Here is a 23,465-nt window from a genome sequence, read left to right as displayed (position 1 = left end):
CACATATTGAGATCTGGACTTTGATTCCATTTGGTGCTTAAAGTGATTCTTCATTAGAAGATCAGGGCACACTGCTCTAGAGCGCCCCCATCTGGTCGCAGGTTATACGCACCAAGTAGACAACACAAATGACTGCGCTGTGGGATGGTCAGTTACATTTAACAGTCCAGAAGATGAGGGGGAATAAGACAGTGGGCACTGGGGATTGTCCAAGTTATCAGCTACTCGTGCCATGGACTCGTCTTGTACTTTTACTTGTCCAATGAAATTTTTGCTTGCTCTGTTCTCGCCTTACACACAACACAACATGACGAGGTCAAGGACCCCAACACTTGCATTCAGCCCCTCGTTTCTTACCTGCGCAAGGTGATCTCTCTGGACATGAACCACGTAAGGGTCCGGCTCTGGAAACGCTCTGGCAGTTGTCATGATTTGTACAATAGAATTCCGAGCCTATTAATGACAAAATCGAGAAAAAGAAAAGGTTTAGGAGCACCGAGGTCTTAATCTGCCACAGAAACATCTTTATTTGATAACTCTTGAGAGATAAATTGTGTGAAGGACAGCAAGGTGAAGACGCAGACCCCCACCCATTCAGGAGGTGCTATGGCCAAGGCCCTCGAACAGGATGACAAACAGTCACTGGAGTTGGCACAGAACACTGCCGAGATGAGATGCCAAGGAGCTACCTGGGAGCTGGACTGGAACATTACCTAGATGGGATGTCAAGGAGCTCTCTGGGAGTTGGCATGGTTAGGATGCCAAGGTGCCACCTGGGAGTAGGCATGACACTAAAAAGCCATCTGGGAGAGGGTATGGACTACTGTCTGGGTAGCTGTCAGAGCCACCTGAGGGTTGGTATCGACTAGTGCCTGCAGGGGATGCCAAGGAGTTGTGTGCGGGTTGGCATAGACCACCACCCAGTTAGGATTCCAAGGAGCACCCAGGGTTTAGTTTGGCACAGTACCTTGATTGGACGCCAAGGAGCCATTTAGAAGTTGAAATGGACTGGATGGGACAACCAAGGAACTCTTTGGAATTGGGCATGGTCAGGATGCCAAGGAGCCAGCTGGGAGTTGGAATGAGCAAGACACTAAAAAGCCATCTGGGAGAGGGTATGGACCACTGTCTGGCTAGGAGGACAAAGAACCACCAGAGATTCAGTATCAACTAGTGCCTGTACAGGATGCCAAGGAGATGGGTGGGCGTTGGTGTAGACCACCGTCCAGATGGGATGCCAAGGAGCACCCAGGAGTTAGTTTGGAACAGTACGTTGATGAGACACCAAGGAGCCATTCTAGAGGTTGAAATGGACCACTGCCTGGACGAGACACCAAGGAACTGTTTAGAAGTGGGCATGGTCAGGATGCCAAGGAGCCACCTGGGAGTTGGCATAGAAAGGACAATAAAAAGAGACATCTGAGAGTCTGTATGGACCACTGCTGAACTTAAATGACAAGGAACGGTCCAAAAGTTGTTCGGAAACATGGGATGCCAGGGGTCCATCCAGGTGTGGGAGGACATCACAGGCTGCTGGAGGACATCCTCAAGCTAGTGGTCAGTCCCCCAGTAGCCAGTTGCATGTGTCTCTCGGCCCTTTATGGAGGCAGCTCTATGCGGCCCAGAAGTGCTTTGTGGCTGGATGGCCTGAGCTCCAGAACTCTGTCGGCATCTGCCATTAAATTGACTTCTGAAATCTCAGCCAGGTGAGCTTGGAGACGGAAGTGAAGTGGAGGCTCACCTAACAAAGAGGTGGAGGAGGACATGGTGACATTGTAGTGGAAAGGAAGATGAAGGAAAAGGTAGACAGCAGGCAGATCCCAAGCCTCTCTTGGCTGGCTCAACGTTCGTTGTTCTCCCCTTTTGTTTGTAGTTCTGTGCCCTTGTGCTTCCATGAAAACACGTTGTCCCTTACAATGTCCCTTTTGTTGCTGCATTTGTGGCATTTCAGTGTGGTCATTGGGCTGCTTACAAGCTCTCCCTAGTGGTCCAATTGTTAAGGCTGAAATAAAAATTCTGCTTTTCCTTTGTGTTGCACTTTTAGACAGCAGATATTTGCTTCTGCACCCCTGACCTTGTGATGGAATAAGTGGGTTCAGAGTATGAATGGAATGGATCTCCCCCTAGTGATGCTTTCATAAATAAGGTGCACAGTCTGCCATTGATTTCTCCCTTGCTTGGTAAAGTGCTCCTACTGCCCCTCTACCTGCTGTCCCCAGTTGTCCTTAGACATGGTGGCCCGTTGAGCCCTTTGTGAACCTTTGTGAGGTAAGGCAAACCCCCCCCCCCCCCCCGCCCCCCCCCCCCGCAGCTTACAGGTGTCCTTAACGAATATGGTCCCCCTACTGTCCTCTAGTGGCCATTCACTGGACAACTGCATATCTGTTGCTCCAGAGCTCCTCAATTGAATAACGTACAACTTCTGCTCCCCCCAGAAGCCCCTCTTTGTGGATGCTGTCATCAAGGGGTACTTAATTAGATCAGGTATACATACTGCCCCCTCCTGGTCCTTCAGTAGATAGACACATCTGTTACTCTAGTGCTGCTCACCTCTAGTGGTGTCTAAATAGATAAAGCATGGCTGTTGGCCCAAACAAATTTCTTAAATAAGGCGCACCTTCTGCGCCTCCCAGCATCCCCCTTCATCTTGGAAGGGGCAGACGCAGCCATGCAATGTTCTTCAATTGAATGAGGTGTGCCAATTGCGTCCTATCACCTCCTCCCAAGATAAAGGCATAGCTGTTACCCGAGTGGTCCTTAAATGAATGGGGCCCAGGTGCTACCCTTTAGTAGCACCCTTATCAGTTTTTGGCAATTGCAGCTATGCCGGGGAACCTTAATTAATTAAGGTGCACCTATAGCCCTTAGATCCCTTATTTAGTAATGCAGAACAGTTGTCCTTAATTAAAAAATGTGAACCTACTACCCCAGTGGTCCCTCAAAAGTTCAATTGGGGGGCTATCCAGTGGTCTTTAATTAAGTAAGGTGCACCTACAACCCCCTAGCGGTCCTTCATTTGGTAAAGTACAGTTGTGCATTGGTCCATAGTTAAAAGGTGAACCTGCTAGTCTGAGGGGCTCCCTAAAAGTTCACACTAAAAGTGGACACTTATGGGGAAATATCCAGTGGTCCTTAAGTAAGTGACAGTGCACTTGCTCCATGCCACTGGTCCTTCATTATGTGAGGCACGTTTGCTGCTCACAGTTGTCCTTGATTAATATGGGACATCTACTGCCCTCTATTGGTCAATCGGTGGACAAATATATACCTGTTCTTCCGCTAGACCTTAATTGTATAACATGCGCCTTCTGCCTTTTAAGTAGCCTTTCTTTTAGGAATGGACAGCTGAAGCTATCCAGTGGTCTTTAAAAAGTAAGGTGCACCTACTGCCCTCTTCTGGTCATTCAATTCGTAAAGCACATTGTCTGCTCTTATTTGTTCTGTTGCACCTTATACCCCTTGGCAGTGCCTAAAGAGATAAGGTACAGCTGTTGCTCCAAGGTTCTTTATTTAAATAAGGTGGACCTTCTGCCTGCCCACCTAAGGCCCCTCATTTGGAAACTGTGCAGTGGTCTTTAATTAAAAATGGTAAATCTACTATTTCCTATCAGTCCTCCACTAAAGAAACGTTGTCCTGTAGACCTCAGTTGTTGTGCTACACCTACTGCCCCCTAGTGGTGCCTCATTTAGTAACACAGAACTGTAAACCTGCAGGAAGCTTATTTTGGATAAGACGCACCTACTGCCCCTCTAGTGATCCTCACATTTAGTAAATGGAGAGATGCAACTGTCTGTTATTAAATATGATCCACCTACTTCTCCCTAATGACCCCTCTTGTTTCCTATTGGTCACACATTAAATAAAAGCCTAACTGTTGTCCTACGGTCTTTAATTCAATTAGGCGTACATAATGACACCCTAGTAGCCCCTCATTTAGTAATGTAGAGTAGCAACTGAGCAGTGGTCCTTATTTGGATAAGATGCACCTAGTGCCCCTCCCCACCAGTGGCCAGTCATTTATTAATGAAGAGCTGGATCTAGGCAGTGGTCTTTTAATAAATATAATACGCCTACCACCCCCTAGTGGCCCCTCATTTGGTATAAGGCAGCATTAGCTATGCAGTGATCCTTCATTACATGTGGTGTGTCTAGTGCCCCCCAGTGGCCTCTCATTTAGTAATGAAGAGCTGGATATGGCAGTGGTCAATTATTAAATATACAGTAATCCCTCGCTACTTCGCGGTTCACTTTTCGCAGATTCACGACTTCGCGGGTTTTTAAATATAGTAGTAGTATTTCCTAGTCTAAGAACAACAAAACAAGTTCGGTGACTAAGTGCGTTGTAACACGGGCTGTGATTGTTACATGGGAGGGAGACGACAAATCACAGCTTCCCGCTTTCTAATCGGGCCTGTGATTGGTGCTTTGACTGATGCCTAGATCCCACAGTATCTCTGTGGTGTTATAGGTCCACAGCTCTTCCAGCAAAGGCCGTTTTGTTTTAAATAAATAATCGCCGCGCTCGCGGCTTAGCGAGGGGGCATGGTAGCTGTAGCGAGCCACATGGCGATCTGCAGTGTGGGCGTTTCTCACCTAAGTGCACAGGTGGGAAACTGCCCACATCCATGATTGTTCCTGTGGCTAATGGGCTGCAGCTGCCATGGCCTCCCCGCATATATAGAGAAGCGCGAGCCGGTTAAGGGGAGAGGAGAAGTAAAAGAGGAAAAAGAAGTAAAGAAAAGGAAAGACGAAACGGAGGTTGCAGGAATATTCTGAAGGGCAAGAGTGACCGGAAGGTGGATGACCGGTGAGGCGAGCCAAACAGCTGTAGCAGGACAGTGTAGAGAAGGTCAGCTGCATTAAGAGTGTCTCGCCTGTTGCAGAGCCCGCAGGTGAGACGCTAACGGAGAAGAAACACCGGGGATTGTCATCTGTTTTTAAAGACTGCATCCTTTTGACGTTTTAACCTCGTGTTAAAGGATTGTTATTCTTGTGTATTTTAAACCTCCACTTCACAACTGTTTTAAGGATTATTTATTTAAAGATTTATGGAATGCTCTACTGCACTTTGGACACCTGTTCTGATTCTTTTAATAAAAACGGTTTACTTTACACTGTGCTGTGTGTGAAAAAGAAGCAGCGGCAGCAACTGCTGATCACAATGTTTTTGCAGCCTCGCAAAAAAGAGCCAGTTCCTACTACTACGGATACACCTTCGGAAACTGTGGAGGAGGTGCCCCAGGAAATGGCACCGCCGTCTGAAGAGACGTAAAATACAGTCATTGGCTGCGCAGTAAAAGTCATCATCACCTTCATCATCATTATTTTTACAGCGTAGCATATTCATCACCATCATCATGTCATATATAGCTAAGTGTACTTCGCTATACAGTAAGTGTAAACTTATCTACCGATTTCATATTGCTTAGCAGTTGTCCCTGTTATTAATAGAGTAAAGGGTGGGTTGTAAACAATACAGGGAGGGTTTAAAAACGTCCAAATACACGTTAAGTAATTAAATAAATATGGTGCCCCTACTTCGCGGAAATGCAGTTATCGCGGTCGGCCTTGGAACCTATCTCCCGCAATAAGTGAGGGATTACTGTAATGTGCCTACTGCCCCCTAGTGGCCCCTCATTTTGTATGAGGCAGCTTTAATTATGCAGTGATCCTTCATTATATGTGGCACATCTAGTGCCCCCTAGTGACCTCTCATTAAGTAATGGAGAGCTGCAACTGTGCAGTGGTATTTCAATAAATTGGGGTGCACCTACCGCCCCGCCTAGTGAACCCCCAGTTTTATAAGGAGCGCTGTGAATGTGCAGTGGCCCTTGGTGAAATATGGTGGTCTTCTTGTATCCTATTAGTCGTACATTAAATAAAAGCACAACTGTTGCCCTATGGTCTTTAATTGAATTAGGTGTACCAACAGCCCCCCAGAGAGTCCCTTCATATAGTAATCTAGAGCTACAGTTGTACAGTGGTCATTGAATAAATATGGTCCTACTGCCGCCTCCCAGTGGTGTCTTGTTTAGTAATGGAGAGCTGGAGCTGAGCTGTGATCCTTAATTAAATGCAGTGCCCCTACTGCCCCCTAGTGGTTCCCCTTTTAGTAATGGATAGCTGCAACTCTGCAGTGGTCTTTTACTAAACATGGTCTACATACTTCCCCCTAGTGGACCCACATTTTGTACAGTGAAGCTGTCACCTTACAGATCCTCCATAGTGACTGACATATTCTCCACTGTGCCTCCCATACCTTCATGTTCCCTACTAATGCCATTACCCCATTGACTTGTCAGACAGCTGTGTTTCCAATCATTTGTCGACATTCTCAGACCCCTGCCTCCTCCACCATATGTGCTAATCTGAAGAAGCCCCACTTACTATGGATAGCACAATTGGGTTGAGCTCCAGGATGAGGTGTATCGTGGCTACTGCTCCGCTCTCCATCTCTCCGAAGTTGCAGGTGACGTTCAAGCATGTGGTGTCCCATTGCATGCAATACTTTGTTGGGGACAAAAAAAAATAGTGTAACATCAGTCTCAATATTAACATGTGATGGAGAGAGCCAAAAAGCCCAAAGCTGCATGCAATGCAAAGCTAAATTTACCAGGAGTCTTTTGTTGGTCTTGGAGAAGAAGAACACAACATCAGTGAGGGAGTCGAAAGGGTCCTGGACTTCACAGTTCTGCTCCTGTTTGGGAAGGAGGCACTCTCCTTGGCTAGTCTGTCAGAAGAAGGAAAAGCAAGAAGCATTACAGGAGGGCCTAATGGCCGGATGGGCACGCAGGGCATCTCTCATTAGGAAACATAATGTTAATTTTCACTCATATGCAGATGACACCCAGTTATACCTTTCATTTAAATCAGATGAAGTTTCTCCGATGTTGTCTTTAATTAGTTGTGTTAGTGAATTAAAGGAGTGGATGAATGAGAACTACTTGTCTTTAAATACAGATAAAACAGAGATGTTAATTGTTGGAGGGAATGACGCTGATCATAACAATATTTTGTCATCATTTAACTCAGTTGGAATCCCAATTAATTTTACTGAATCAGCCCGCAATCTAGAAGTTATCTTTAACTCTAGCATGTCATTTAAAGAGCATATTACAAAGTTGTCCAAAACATGCTTCTTACATCTTAAAAATGTTAGGAAATTAAGGCGCTTTCTAAATAAACAGGATTCTGAGAAATTAATTCATGCATTTATCTCTAGTAGGATTGACTACTGCAATGCGGTGTTCACTGGATGTTCAAACTGTTCTTTATACAGCCTCCAGTTAATACAAAATGCGTCTGCAAGAATTATTACAAGAACAAGCAAATATGAACACATAACTCCAGTTCTTAAATCCTTACACTGGCTCCCGGTTAAGTTTAAGTCAGATTTTAAAGTCCTTCTTTTAACATATAAAGCATTAAATGGCCGAGGTCCGGCTTACTTGTCTGAACTTATCATGACTTACAAACCTGAGCGCACATTAAGATCTCAAGATGCTGGTCTGCTTATGGTCCCAAGGATTAATAAAATAACAATGGAAGGTCGAGCTTTTAGTCACAGGGCCCCTAAACTGTGGAGTGGTCTGCCTGCTACTATAAGAGATGCCCCTTCAGTCTCAGCTTTTAAATCCCGGCTGAAGACTCACAACTTCAGTTTAGCACACCCTGACTAGAGCTGCTGATTAACTGTACAGACTGCATCTCTGTTCTTAGTCATTAGCACTAAAACAGAAGTAACATGATAGTTAGAATTGTATACTAACCCTCACCTATTCTGTTTCTCTACTTGGTACTCAAATGTGGCACTTGGTGCCACGGCCCACCTGCCAAGTTGTTTTGCCTGCCTAAGGTAAAGTCATCCCTGATGGAGGATCGCAGGAATCGTGAGAAAGGGGGGTCCTTTCATCGGATTGGCTGGCCCAACACTGTTTCAGCCATGGAATGGCCAAATGGGGGAGGCAGCTTGATGGATGAGGTCTCCAGGAGTCTAAAATTATCCAAATCTTATTATGTGATATCATCTACTGTTAAATTCTGCTCCGTACTTCTAAAAAATTTTTATTTTTTATTGAGGATTTGTTCTGTTCTGTGCATTGTATTGTATTGACCCCCTTTTTTTGACACCCACTGTACGCCCAACCTACCTGGAAAGGGGTCTCTCTTTGAACTGCCTTTCCCAAGGTTTCTTCCATTTTTCCCTACTAGGTTTTTTTGGGAGTTTTTCCTTGTCTTCTTAGAGAGTCAAGGCTGGGGGGCAGTCAAGAGGCAGGGGGCCTGTTAAAGCCCATTGCGGCACTTCCTGTGTGATTTTGGGCTATACAAAAATAAACTGTATTGTATTGTATTGTATATGCTTCACGGTGTGCAAGGAGCCCACATTGCTGCAAGTACTAGGAGAAACTCCCATTGCAGATATGTTAATGCACATGAGTGGACAGCAGTCCCCTTCTCTACCAGAGGAGGGGGTTAATACATCAATCTTCTAAAACCACTTAATCCTGGGATGATCATGGGGAAGCTGGCACAGGGCACAAGGCAGGAGCAATCCCTGGACAGGGTGCCAGTTCATCACAGGGCGAACACCCAGCAAAACATAAACACGCACACACATCCATCTCATCGCATTCTCAAATTCGTTTAACACAATTCATCATGGGCTTGAGCTGATCCTGGCAAGGAAATTACCCTGGTTGGACCTCTAGTCCAGCAAATGGTCCACTCTGACACACAGGGGACAGCTAAGGCAATCTACATGTCTGGAGGAAACCTTGAGTACCCGGAGGAAAAGACCATGCAAACAAGGTCAGGTCAGGTTGGGGGGCATGCACTGGTACAGCACATTGCCACACCCACCACACAACAAAGCTACTCAGGATCCCAGTTGGCAACCCCCCAGGCATACATGCAGTCCAGTACCACCCTCCAGAAATGACAATCTATCAGCTACATCCAGGTGTTACATGGGCGTCCCCTTGGCCTCGTCAGGCCACTCACTTCCTTAACAATACGGATCACCCTCGGGTAATCGCGCCACATGGATGTTCTGCCGTAATGGACGCTCCATCACAATGCAGGCCATGTGCCTCATTCAGGACTCCGTGAGCAACACAAAGTCAAACTAGCAGCACCCAAGGATTCTCCAAAGAGACACACATGAAGGAGTCCAGTCTTCATCTCAGTTCACTGGATAGCATCCCTTCATATAACAAGACAGGAAGCAACATGGGTGAACGTGCTAAATCCACACAGACGGTGTCCATGCCCAGGAATGTGAACTACGCATGCTGGATTTGTGAAGCAGAAGCCCGACCCACCCTGGGGGTTTTCATCTAAATGAGTTTATTGTTGCTGCTCCATGGGGCCCTTTTGTTCCACCTGAATATCAGAACAATGGAGATGAACCAGCCATTCAGCCCAACAAAGCTTGTCCATGCTGTCAACCTAATTTCCCCAAAATTCTAAAGCATCTTCTTCATTCTCAGACATTTCCTCCAGCCTAGCTGCACCCACAGCACCCATAAGCCAATGTTCTTTATATCCAAGCTTGCCTGTAGGGGTCTTTGTAAGACCCCTTGTGGCATCAACATTTACCACATCCTCAATGTTAAACATATAATAAACAGGATGCTCAGGTTCCTACTGGTTATTCCCTTAAAGCAAATGGTGGTCTCCCCAAACTACTCCACTATGGAATTATACGGGTGGTCTTGGCAACAAGAGCTCAGGACCAAACAGGTGCCTAGCGAGCACACGTGACTGTGAAAGTCACAGTAAATGGATGGCCAGCGTGGTAGCATGGCAAGAGCGGTTCCTGGGCATGGTAGCGTGCCGGGAGCAGTTCCTGGGCGCAATGTGGGCATGGGCTTTTCTGCACTGAAGTGCAAAGGTGCGGAATCGCCTGTGTCCATAACTGATGGCGGGAGCTGCTAATCGCCACACCTGTGCCACGTCCTCATTATAAAAAGGAGAAGCATGGATGCAGATGGGCAGGAGGAGGAGGAAGAAGAAGACGAAGAAGAAGAAGAAGCCAGGAGGCACAGGAGCGGGCGAATGAGAGAGCAGTCTCGCTGCAAAGAAGCAGGCAGCTGGGAGCAGAGCCCCGGAAGGAGTTTGTGGCAGACACTGGAGGAGACGGTTGGATGTGGTTACTCCACCTGAATGATTTCATGGAGCTTGAGTGATCAAGAAGGTTGATGTCTCACCGCGGAAGGCAGCGGCAGTCAGGGAGGCTGAGCGCCAGGCCCTGGCTGTTGGGGAAACCCGAGTCTCGGTCCGGTGAGACAGCTGTACGTAGCCAGGGGACGGAAGGCAACCGGACCAGGAGAAGGTCAGCTGCAGCTGTAGGTAGGGTGACTTCCCTGTTGCAAAGCCCGCTGGGATAAGCAGGGGAGCTGCCAGTTAGAAGGAAGAAGGCACCGGGTGTTTGAAAAGGAACTGCTTCCAGCAGGTTCATTTTCACCTTGTTTTAAAAGGATTTATTTATTATGGATTTTAACCTCCACTTATCACTTATGGTTTTTAATGGATTATTTATTTATGGAACTATAGAGAATTGCACTATTTATTTGATCACTGTTCTGACGTTTTTTTTTTTTTGTTATTAAAAGCACAGGACATTTTACACCATCCCCTTGTTCCATGTATGATTTGTCCTCATGGCACAGCTCATCCAGTTACATTACCGACAGTGTTGGGTTCAAGAGGCTCCCCCAAAGGGAGGAAGAGGAAGCTTGGAGTCGGACCCACACTGTCACAGTGACATGCAAACTCATGTGCCCCCTAGTGGTAACAGTTCTTACCACTGTCATCATTTGCCACATTGCTGTCTGATCTCTGCATACCTTCAAGTCCACAATGTTCACCAGCTGGAATGGCTGCATTGCCACAGAGTTGGGAATGGAAAGCTCCAGCATGGTGCTTGATGCTCTGCTGGGGCCAAAATTAGTCACCTGGACAGTGGAGAAGAAAAGGGTTAGGAGGAGGTTGAAGGCTTCAAAGTGTGGCACACAAAGTGAGGTGGGCTCATACTTAACATATAAATCCAGTAAAGGGTTTAAAATGAGTGTAGAGGAAAACCGTGGGATCATCCCATTAGTTAGGATTACTTACGGTAAACGTGTAGTTGAATGTCTCCGTGAAACAGCCGTCCACCACCTGCTTTGATGGCCCAAAGGTGAAGAAGGAAGGAGATACAAATCTGGGAAGACAAGAGGGCGAACATTTACTGAGACGTTAAGATAAAAGTGCGGCAAAGCAATAAGAGCAGGGAGAGCCGGCCGTGACCCACAGCTTCACAAATGGCGGGACCTAGGAAGGCAAGGAATCATAAAAGATCAAAACATCACAACAATCTGGACGAGAACATCCCACTGACCTCATGCCAGTCTTGTTTGAGCCAGTGTGTACTCCTTGTTCATTCTATTTATAATACTGATGTCATTTTTGTAACCATTGTTCTACTTAGTCATTATGTTCTACCTACAGGGGATTGAGAAAGTCCTAAAACCCCTTCATTTTCTGCACGACGACGCCTCAGCACCACACCAGTTCTGATCCCCAACAGGCCTGACTCCATTGGCTCTCCGACGGTTTCGACTCTTCCGGGGATGGGGCTCCTGAGGGGGATCCCCCCCCCCATCCCCTTCATGATACGAGCAGCCTTCCTATGAGCGGCTGCAGCAGAGCAACTCCCGCGGAGAGCAAAAAGGAGTCCGAGCTGTGTCAAGTTTTTTTATTTTATATTTTAATTTTATTGAATATTTTAAAATCAAATAACACTCCATACACATAACTCGAGTTTTACAAAAAGAAAAGAGAAAAAAAAAGAAAAAGGTTTGAAACAAATCAACCCCAACACTGAGATAGAGAGCTAGGCCAGCAGAGTAAGACTTTATGCTAATAAAGACAAATGAATAGATAAAATAATAAATGAATAGGGATAAATGGAGTAAAAGAGGGGAGAGAACCTGCTTCCTTAATTTAAAAGCTTATTCTAAAATGTTATTGATCAGATCCTGGCAGGTTTTGAAAAAGTTTTGCACAGACCCTCTAAGTGAAAGTTTGATTTTTTCCAATTTCCAATAGTATATAACATCAGTTACCTGCTAACTTAGAATATGAGAGTTAGGATTCTTCCAAATGAGCGAGATAAGCCTACGTGCTAATAGTGTAGTAAAGGCCATTACAGTTTGTTTGTCCTTCTCCACTTTAAGCCCCTCTGTGAGCCCACCAGACACAGCTGTTAGTGGGTTAGGAGGGATTGGGACACCACGGATGTCTGAAAGGCACTTAAAGATTTTGCTCCAAAATGATGTTAATTTGGTGCATGTGGCCCAGTGAGGCTGGAGCACGATTGCAACGTCCGCAGATTAGATCTGAGGAAGAACATTATTAACTATAATGATTATAAGTATTTAACTCACAAATACCAAGGATTGTATTTTGTATTAATCATGCTGCAGAGAGCTATATGATTTTTTTACTTCTATATGATTTGTTCTTCATTTAGGTAGAAAAAGAATTCAGCTTGTGCACAGAATTATTAGATTAACTTGCATTCTTTTATGAGAAAATGCTGGCCTCTTGATACTAACAGAAAACCCTGTGATATTATAAACCAGTTGTGATAGTTTCTGAATTCTTGCTTAAAACTATAAGAAACATGTCCCTTATGGATTAATAAATAAGGATTTATTAATCTAACCAGAAAAAATCTAATTAAGATATTAAAGCTATAAGAATGTAATTTCTTTATAACTAATGTACTGAACTATAAGAAACTGCTTTAAACTGGTCTTGTGTCTGTGTGTGCTGATAAGGGCGTATTCCTTAGGAATGCGAGTGCCTGATGACTCTTTATTTTGGTAAGAAACTCTGTGCACTCCTGAATGTAATAAATCAGGATGTAACCGTAACTTACAGCAATCTATGTATGACCTCAAAATGAACTGCCATGTTTTTCTCTCTTTGGTTAATGAATAAGCTAGGTAATATAAGGGAGAATTTTTTTTTTTTTTTAGGCAGACTGTCTGATCTGACCAGTGAGTGTACTGAGCTGGGGGTCTGCAGTCTCTTTAACTCACCAAGAATAAAGGAATTGCTTTTTATTTTAAATTGGTGTTTTTGTCTCCCATTATTTTCGACTTCAGCGTCCACAGATCTCACCCTGGAAACATTCTGGACAATTTTAAACAAGAGAGATGCGCTCGATATGTAATTTTAAGTTGAATAATTGTATGCTTTGCGCATATGGAGCTCGAGTGAATTCTGTGCATTGCTACTTTCCACTTATTTTCTGAGATATTGAGTGAGAGATCCTTTTCCCACTTTTCTCTTGGATCTTTGAAAGGGAGGGACTGTAAAATAGTTTTATATAATTACAAAAATCCTGTCTGAGTCCATGAGACTGATCGATATTTTTTCCGGCATAGAGGTTGGTAAGAGGTGAGGAAAATTGGGCAGGTTCTGTTTAACAAAGTTTCGAATTTGAAGGTAGTGAAAGAAATGTATTGCTGGTAAGTTAAATTTGGAGTGTAATTGTTCATAGGATGCAAAAACGTCTATGTACAGATCTCTAAGTGATTTAATCCCAGATGTTTTCCAGATATTAAAAACTGCATATGTTTGCGAGGGTGGGAAAAAGGTGGTTCTCATGCAGAGGTGCCACCGATAAAAGCTTCTCTATCTTAAAATATTTCCTACATTGGTTCCATATTCGGAGTGAGTGAAGCACAATTGGGTTATTAGTATATTGGAGAGGACTTGTATTTATTGGGGTACAAAGCAACGAATATAAAGAAGTACTGCAGGATTTTATTTCTATTGTGGACCAAGCCTGTGTGTGTTCATCTGTTTATGTCCATGTCCAGGTTTTTATAATTTGTATGTTTGCTGCCCAGTAATAAAATTGAAAGTTAGGTAGAGCCAAGCCGTCTTCCGCCTAAGTTTTTTTTTTTTTTTTTTTACAGTGGCTGGAGTGCCAATCCCGCCACAAACCCTCCATGATTTCCCTGGAAGTTGGAGGAGCGCTTGCAGGGCCGGATGCAGTTTAACATCATACTCAGGACAAAGGATTCTTTTTCTTTTCTGGTTCAATCAAATGGGGTTTAACAGGGTGGTACCTCAACACTTCTCCCAGCTTCCAATTGCTTCCTTGTTGCCGGCTAAACCAACATACATGAGCTGTGCAGGACACTCCTCACCATGTCATCATCATCCTCAGAAGAAGCAGCAGGGTACCCCATTTTAGACAGGTTCTTGTTAAGTAACTGGGATGAGGATGGGAGGCGCCAAGCGGTAGGTTTACTCACCCATGGGCTCCCAGGTCCACCTCGTAGCGCAAAGGAAGCACCGCTGTAGCCAGGTTGTCATGGAGGAGGTTTGTGTTTTCAGCACATTCACTGCAAATGAAGATGGGGTGGGGGGGTACAGAAAAAATCTCTTTAGTAAGTTGAGTACAGGAGTCCATCCTGGAGCTCAAGGACTGCAGGACATGCCATCTTCAACAGTACACGTGCAGATGGGCTCAGCTGATCCACTAAAGTCCTGTAAGTCCCCCCTTTTTAACCCCCCACTCCCACCCCACATTACTTACCAGGTTGCGTTGACTGTGATGTGCAGGTCCTCAGGGGTGACATGTTTATCCACATCCAGAAGGAGAGCGAAGTTTGTCTGTGGAGACATTACAAATTTATTGAAAACTACTAGTTGTTCCCCTGGTGGATCTAAAGACAATTCCAAGACATCACTAAGCGCTAGCTTGGCACACAAATTTACGGTTTACGAAAGGCTCTTTATGGGCTCTGATCTTCTTTAGGCTTTGACTTGTAGCGGGTGCCACACATACTATTTGTCCCTTTGTCAGTTCGACTCTCCTCAGGATGTACATCAGGAAATGGGTTCACTGAAAATGGGGAACTGCACCTTTAAGGGGAAGACACAGCACATGGCGGACAGGGCAGTTGGGCTGAAGACAATTTAACCCGGAAAGGAGAGAGACAGAGAGAGAGAGAGAGGGAGATGTTGAGCGGTGGAGCAAGGAGAAGCAACGAGTCAGCGGCAAGAATCCACCTGTGTGCCATTAAAGCGAGATGTGTCTCTGAATACCAACATTTTCATGGTTTCACCAAAGCAATTGATCTTTGAGACTGGTGGGACCCACTGGCGTAGCAATGGATCGTGCAGACTGTGCAAAGCACAGGGGCCTACAAGCTTCCACTCAGGGCCTTACTGATTTTTTAAAAATTTTTAACAACTAAAACAACAGTTTCACAGTCTCGATGCAGTGGCTTCAACATTCAATGTCTTGTTACCTTCAACTCTGACCTCGATGGCTGACGACAAATTGTATGCTTCAGCCGATCTTCTCGTTGAACACTACAGCACCGACATTTCACCTACCTTTTACACTCAATTGTCGTCATTACATGAATGTTTTCAATCCATCCTGTCAACCAAGTTGACTGTTTTCGAAGTAACTGAACTGTTGCTGATAGGTCACTATGTACCGTCTTCTACTTTTAGTGACGTTTCCATGGCTTACATGTTACTGCTGACTACACCAATGACTGTTGTTGCATGTGAACAATTTTAATCCAATTTAAAACCCATCAAAAATGACCTCAGAAGTGCCATGTTGCACAACAGACTTAATTGCTTGGCAGTACTCTCAATCGAAAACGAGTGTGTCAGACAAGTTGACGTGTCAAACCTTATGGAGACTTTTGTGCGACAGAAGGCACACGGGCGAGTATTTAAAGGTACTAGTGATATTAGAAGAAATATGATTTGTGACTCGGCAGTCAGTTCCACTTTTGTAAGCTTTAACAGTTTAACAAATCTGTAATCTGTATTATTGTGTGCCTTTGTTTGGTTTACTGTGTATTAGTGTCACTACTATGAGGATTTGTGAGCCTCACCATTTTGTGATGTCCATTTTCTCAGAACTTGTGTAAAACAAGCCGATGGCGTTGTAGTATCCTGTCAGCCGGTGTTATCGTTTTAATTTGTTGCAAATAAAAATGGCTTCATTTTATAGCACAGAACAGTTTCTATTTTATAGCTTATGTTACATTTTAATCATCTTCTTTTAAAAAGTTGTCTTGGAAAAGCAAGGGGGTCCACATCTTACTAGTACTACTACCCACACCTCCCACATTCCATTCCCACAATTCATTTTATTTTTGCCAACTTATAGCTGCCCTAATAAAGCGATTTAAAAAGTTATTACAAATTCCATTTAGAGAGCTGGTTTGTTTGTCACCAGTGTGTGATCTGATAGTGACGTGGTCCTGGACGCCAATGCCCAGCCGGCCCCTAGGATCTAATTGCGAATAAATTACTAACAGACGGGAGGGGCCCACCTCGGGGTGCTGCACGGAGGTGTTCAGCAAGTTGGCTACGACATTTTTGGTTGTTGGCATTGGCCAATGGCGTACTCCGTGGGGCTTCCAGCATTTCAATGTTCTCATGAGCTGTAAGGACAGCGATCCAATTTGGGGAAACGGGGATATCTGAGGCGAGAATGTCTCGCACCCTAATCTGTAAAAGTTTGTCTTTGATTTTTTGTAATATACGTGTTTTTTTTGGGGGGGGGGGGGGGAATTACATAAACTGTCTTGTCTGTTAATCTTCTATATAAAGCAGAATGTAACAATCGTGTATGTTATCATCCATTTGACGCATAGTAAGCACAAGGGGCGCTAGAGAGCCCCAGACACAGCAATACAGTCCACAATATAAGAACATAAATACAATAAAGAGTCTTAATTCTACAACGCACCTTCCAATGAACACGTCTCCAACAATTAGCCACAATCTTATATATAAAGCAGACTGTAGCAATCTTGTGGTCTTGTATGGATGTTATCATCCAGTTGACGGTCAAAACGTTTCTGGTGTGTTCTCCGTAAAAGCAACCATCAGTTTTCTCATTAAAAATCCGTAGTATTATTTGTTTGTCATTTTAATATTAATATTTAATATTAAATATTTAATTAAATAGTTATATATTATATAATAGGGCGGCACGGTGGTGCAGTGGGTAGCGCTGCTGCCTCGCAGTTGGGAGATCTGGGGACCTGGGTTCACTTCCCGGGTCCTCCCTGCGTGGAGTTTGCATGTTCTCCCCGTGTCTGCGTGGGTTTCCTCCGGGCGCTCCGGTTTCCTCCCACAGTCCAAAGACATGCAGGTTAGGTGGATTGGCGATTCTCAATTGGCCCTAGTGTGTGCTTGGTGAGTGGGTGTGTTTGTGTGTGTCCTGTGGTGGGTTGGCACCCTGCCCGGGATTGGTTCCCTGCCTTGTGCCCTGTGTTGGCTGGGATTGGCTCCAGCAGACCCCCGTGACCCTGTGTTCGGATTCAGCGGGTTGGCAAATGGATGGATGGATGGATATTATACAATATATTTTATATATATACATATTTATAATATATTTTATATATATATTAATATATTTATAATCAAGAAAGCCCAGCACAGACTACACTTCCAGAGGCGGCTGAAGCGAGCAAGTCTTCCCCCTTCCATCCTCACCAGTGTTCTGACCAGCTGCATCACGGTCTGGTATGGCAACTGCAACATATCCGACCACAAGCACCTACAAAGGATAGCGAAGAGAGCAGAGAACAATATTGGGGTGCATCTCCCTTCACTACAGGACATATATTACATACGCAGTGTCCCTTACACCCCTCACATGGACTTTCCAAGAGAAGATACTGCAGCATCAGAGCCAGATCTGCCAGGCTGTAGGAGAGTTTTTACCCCCAAGCTGTCAGACTCCTTAACACCAGGCTTCCCCCTGGGATCTTCCACACGGCCTCAACCACCTCTAAAAACAGAACTTTTATACATGCGAGCCACTGTCCTGCAAAGACGAGTGTGCAGGTAGAAAAGAACTACAAATATCATACTGACCTTTAAGGATTTTAACTGCACTTTGACATTTTTTGATATTAATCTGCTGTGAAACATTCTGACCTGTCATTGTTTACACGTCTTAAACAACTATTATCATACACTGATAATTTCTGTATTATCTCTATCTATTACTTATTTATTATATTACGTATTTATTGACTATATTTATGTATCTAGATTGCATAATACCATACATTGCATCAATGTTCATATTGCTTACTACACGTCAATATTGCTGCTACTTCTTTGTCTTGTCTTTGCACAATGTCTTGTCTTGTTTGTGTTTTAATTTTAAATTTTAATTCTATTTTTAATTTAATTTACATTTTTTATTTGCACTTCATGTTGTTACACTGTGGACCCTGAGCTTCACAATTTTGTCTATCTGTATACTTGTATATGGTTTAGTTGGCAATAAAGTTCGCTTTGACTTTTTTGACTTTTACTAATATATGGTTTTGTTAACTATATTTTCATCTCGCATTATTCTTATTGTAGCAATTGTCACATCGAAAAAGGTTTGGGACAGCCACCTGTATATTGTGCCCTGGCTGCAAATGGGTAAATTTGTCATAATGTTATTTACTCAGAGTCCAAAACAGAACTAATTTGAGTGTGAGAATATGGCGGCTTTAAAGACCGGGACAGGAAGTGACGTCATTGGGGACCTGAACCAGAAGTGATGTCGTTGTACCCGGAAATGACGTTATCGATGGCACCAGAACCAGAAAGTGACATGTTTGGGGGCTGCGGAAGTGACATCATTAATTATGCTGGTGCCGGAAGTGATGTCATCAATGGCGCCGGGACCTAGTGGGATTTCCCGTGGAAGGCCTGCAGAGGATTGAGAGAGAAAGTCAGTGCAGCTCGCCATTCCCTGGTCTGGCGTGGTACTACTATTATTCAGGCTCTTTAGCTGCCTCCCAATCGCACGTGTGTGACACAATGCTGTAGTGTCCTCACAGGTGGCGCAGTGGTAGTGCTGCTGCTTTGCAGTAAGAAGATTGTGGGTTCACTTCCCGGTTCCTCCCTGTGTGGGTACCACTTTGAGTACTGAGAAAAGCGCTATATAAATGTAATGAATTATTAGTGGTAATAATAATATTATTAGGTTGATTTAATTCTAATTTAATTGTTTTTTTCGTTGTCAAAAATTCTGCATGTAAAAATGTATTACTACACCACAAAACAAAAACGAATCTGTCAAGTTGTATATTTTTTTTTTAATTACATTTTTATCATCCAGTAGACACTCGGAATGTTTCCGGTGTGTTACTTAAAAATGTTTTCATGAAAAATCCGTAGTATTATTTGTTTGTTGTGTAATGTTTATTGTTGTTAAAATCTTGCAGTCTTGTATGTATGCTATCATCTAGTTCACGCTACGAACGTTTCTGGTGTGCTCCGTAATTATATTTTTCTCAAACAATTAAAAAGAAAAACTTTATTTTCCTCCTCGGCACACTGCCGGGTATTTCAGCTGGTAGATAAATATACAGTTCCTTTGCTTTAATGCTTGTTATCTTATGCTGATCTGAGGCATGTGGTGAGTGGGGCAAAAATAAGGATGAGCATTGATCACATTACCCCGAAAGATTTTAATAAGGAACTGCTTTTCTCTCGCGGTATTCTGATCATGCAGTGGCCCTGGGCTTAGTTTTTCTTCTGGGGTGGCAGTACAGACTGTGGCGGACGGCTGGAAGATGGAAGGACCGGGAGAGGAGCAGCACCTCCCCTGGAACACGAGAAAGCAGCCACCCTGGTGGGTGTCGGGGCCACAGGAACAGAGCTTGGAAGCTCAACCTTGTGGGGACCTGTGGCCCCCACCAGGGGGCATCTGGATGGATCAAAAGCCATGGTATGCAGCACTTTTGCAACACCAGGAAGTGCTGCAGGAATGTCATCAGAGAGCACATCCAGGTGCGTTATAAAAGAGGCCGCTTCCCTCCATTTGGGGAGCCGGAGTCGGGTGGAAGAGGACGGAGCTTGCAAGGAGTGGAGGAGAGGCGGCAAAACAGAGCAGAAGGAAAGAAAGGACTGTGAGTTATATTTGTTGTGATTTGTGCACGGTGTGTGAAGCACAAAGGACTTTAAAGAAGCGAACTGAAAATAAAAAGCGTGAACTTGTGTGAGTGTGCCTCTTGTGTCTGTCTGTGCCGGGTTAAGCGCTGGTATACCGCCATCTACTGTCATACTGGCGTAGCCGACAGGATTCCTGGACGTATTTCAAGGCAGGGACCTGGCAAAATCTTTGTGTGTGACTACCTGGCAAAGCAGCGCGAGGCACACGCGCTCCCGAGGCACGCACAAGCACTGTTCTGCAACATAACTCAGCCGATAGTCTGCCGAGGGCTCACGGAAACACCGCTCTCTTTGTACCCAAATTGCGGTTGACAGAATCTGGACACGCATACCTGGGAAAGCGAGTTGATGTACAAATGGCCGACGGCGCACTTCAGTTTGTTCATTAGCTGCTCTTCCTGATGAAACTCACAGCTGATGTGTTTCTCCTCCTGAAATTGTAAAACAGAAGTCAGTCCATCTTTGTTGGTTATAGTCTCACAGTGCACATAATGTTGTTAAATCTGAGCCCACAAACTCAAAAACAGGAATAAAAACTCAAGGTTGTCGTGTTTTAGCCAAATGCAACTCCCCCCCCCGGGGTTCAAAACTCTCAATTATGTTCAACTTTGTATAAAACCTAAAGAAAAGTCCAAAGTTCCGTGCGGTTCATTGGATATGATTGGTGGTTTTGCTGAGCCCTTTAGTGTTTGTTCTGCATTTGTGATTTTCTGTATTTTTTGACCTCACCTACTGAATTGTGTGTTGGGACTCGTTTGACTCTGAATTGTCTTTGCCTTTCCAGGCGTCTTTGTGCCCCATTGAAGCTGCTTCTTCTTCTTCTTTCGGCTGCTCCCGTTAGGGGTCAGAACAGCGGATCATCTTCTTCCATATCTTCCTGTCCTCTGCATCTTGTTCTGTTACACCCATCACCTGCATGTCCTCTTTCACCACATCCATAAACCTTCTCTTAGGCCTTTCTCTTTTTCTCTTGCCTGGCACCTTTATACTTAGCACCCTTCTCCCAATATACCCCTCATCTCTCCTCTGCACATGTCCAAACCAACGCAATCTCGCCTCTCTGACTTTGTCTCACAACCATCCAACTTGAGCTGACCCTCTAATGTCCTCATTTCTAATCCTATCCATCTTCGTCACACCCAATGCAAATCTTAGCATCTTTAACTCTGTCACCTGCTTTCTGGTCAGTGCCACCGTCTCCAGCCCATATAACATAGCTGGTCTCACTACCATCCTGTAGACCTTCTCTTTCACTATTCCTGTACCCGTCTGTCACAAATAACTCCTCACACTCTTCTCTACCCCACTCCACTCTGCCTGCACTCTCCTCTTCACTTCTTTCACAATCCCTGTTACTCTGTACTGTTGATCCCAAGTATTTAAACTCCTCCACCTTCATCAACTCTAATCATTGCATCCTCACCATTCCACTGACCTCCCTCTCATTCACACACATGTATTCTGTCTTGGTGGTCCTACTGACCTTCATTCCTCTCTTCTCATATCTCCACCTCTCCAGGGTCTCCTCAACCTGCTCCCTACTCTCACTAAAGGTCACAATGTCATCAGCAAACATCACAGACCAAGGAGACTCCTGTCTAATCTCGTCTGTCAACCTGTCCATCACCATTGCAAATAAGAAAGGGCTCAGAGCCGATCCCTGATGTAATCCCACCTCAATCACTCCTACCGCAGACCTCACTGTCACTCTTCCCTTGTACATATCCTGTACAACTCTTACGTACTTCTCTGCCACTCCCAACTTCCTCGTACAATACCACAGCTCCTCTCGAGGCACCCTGTCATATATTTTCTCCAGGTCCACGAAGACGCAGTGCAACTCTAACCCTAACTCTAAGCCTAACAACCCCTTGAAGCTAATTAGTACAAATAAATCTGTTTATTTATAAAGATACCATGTTGGCCATTTTGTTACTAGCTAGGGTTTGACGGTCCATGTGGGCATTTTGAATATTTCTGGGACTCTTGGAACTCTCAGGTTCATAACAACAGTAGGCCTGACCCTGAAATTCAAGAAGGGACTAATAACTCTATAAACAGGCCACAAAATACAAATTAGGCCTGGACCTGAAACTCAAAAAGGGCCTGAAAATGCTAAGCGGGCCTAAAAATACAAATTAGAAACAAAGGTTATTATAGTCGTCTTTTTATATTAGTTTTTATTTCTGTAGTACTAGTGTGTTGTACCGTGTTAGCCATTACGAATGTAGTGAGAAGTCAAGCAAAATTACCCCTTTTATTGTATGGTGCACATGTAGACTCAACTCAGATGGCAGCAATGGGCAGCTTTTTCTTTAACACTAGAATTACCAGAGTCTACGAAAAAACTCGTAGATCCGGCCCACCTTAAAACCGTTCTCACCTCCCTTTTGTCTTCTAAATGTGCTGATTAAGACAAGCAGCAAGTAGCCAGCTGTTCCATCCCCCACCGTCGCAGAACGTTCACTAAGTTTTCCCAGCTCATGCCTTGTTTGATTATAATTATCTGGGAGTGAGTAAACTGCTGGAGTTTTAGAATGGAAATAATAGATCGTTATTTGGAATACACGCATTTCATGTGTGTTCCGTTTCTACAATAATCTGTGTAAACACATTGCTAAAACAGAAACATTTTCATATTTTAGTAATAAATGTTACAAAATGTAGGCATAAACTATAGAATATGTGAAGCCTGAAGTCCAAACATCAAATAAACACTTTCACAAAAGGTTCAAGGATGATACAACAGCTTCCGTGGCTTAACGCTACGGTTTGCTGACTTGGAGCACAGCTGCTCTACCGTGCTACAGAGACGTGAGTTCGATTCCCAGCTTTGAAGAAAGAGTTTTGTTTTTCCTCAAACGGACATTAAATTTATAAATTGGTATGCACTGTAAATCGTTAACTTTAAAATGTCAATCGCAGTTATTTCTGTTGATTAATTCATGCTTTTTTACTTAGAGTCAGAACAGGAGCTTTTTCAGCTTATTCAGCTTCTGATCTGACTCAAACAGCGCCAGTATAACTTCACACCCGATCTGACGCTGTTCATTTTCAAATAATATTGCGTTACTTCGACGATGTTTTCTGATTGGTACTATTCGCGTCATAAAATGATTTCTTCAAAACGTCACATATATTTGTCTCTTTCTTTTTTTAAAATGTGCGTTGTAGCACTCAGCAACTGGCCACCTGCATGTTCTTGCGCACACTGAATAAGACAGCGCTATATGCAATCATCAGATTCAAATGTTAACAGTTATAGATAGATAGATAGATATATAGCACAGAATGGAAATCAGCAGTTCTTAGCATTCCACCACGCAAGCTGTCATATCAACCGCCTACTGTAACTTGCTTTCTGTTTTCTTTGGTTATAGTCTTGAATAAATGTGCACTTGTTTTGTTATACTTTTACATCAACATATGTTCCTGTGTTTGAGCTACATGGGCATAC

At 44.1% G+C, this 23,465-nt stretch overlaps 1 protein-coding gene across 1 annotated transcript in view; it reads right to left on the bottom strand.

Annotated features, from left to right (window-relative positions):
* The window catches only part of itga4 (integrin alpha 4), a 187,487-nt gene that overhangs the window by 9,171 nt on the left and 154,851 nt on the right, over positions 1–23,465 (bottom strand). Inside the window, exons 19-26 of the mRNA XM_028806210.2 lie at positions 20,341–20,439; positions 14,601–14,677; positions 14,317–14,406; positions 11,117–11,204; positions 10,849–10,956; positions 6,615–6,731; positions 6,389–6,508; positions 358–453 (exon numbers count right to left, since the gene is read on the bottom strand). Coding sequence (XP_028662043.2) covers positions 358–453; positions 6,389–6,508; positions 6,615–6,731; positions 10,849–10,956; positions 11,117–11,204; positions 14,317–14,406; positions 14,601–14,677; positions 20,341–20,439 — 795 coding nt within the window. The remainder of the gene's footprint in view (positions 1–357; positions 454–6,388; positions 6,509–6,614; positions 6,732–10,848; positions 10,957–11,116; positions 11,205–14,316; positions 14,407–14,600; positions 14,678–20,340; positions 20,440–23,465) is intronic.

This window comes from Erpetoichthys calabaricus, chromosome 8 (assembly GCF_900747795.2).
Source record: "Erpetoichthys calabaricus chromosome 8, fErpCal1.3, whole genome shotgun sequence".
Lineage (NCBI taxonomy): Eukaryota > Metazoa > Chordata > Cladistia > Polypteriformes > Polypteridae > Erpetoichthys > Erpetoichthys calabaricus.
This window is presented reverse-complemented; position numbering and strand designations above follow the sequence as displayed.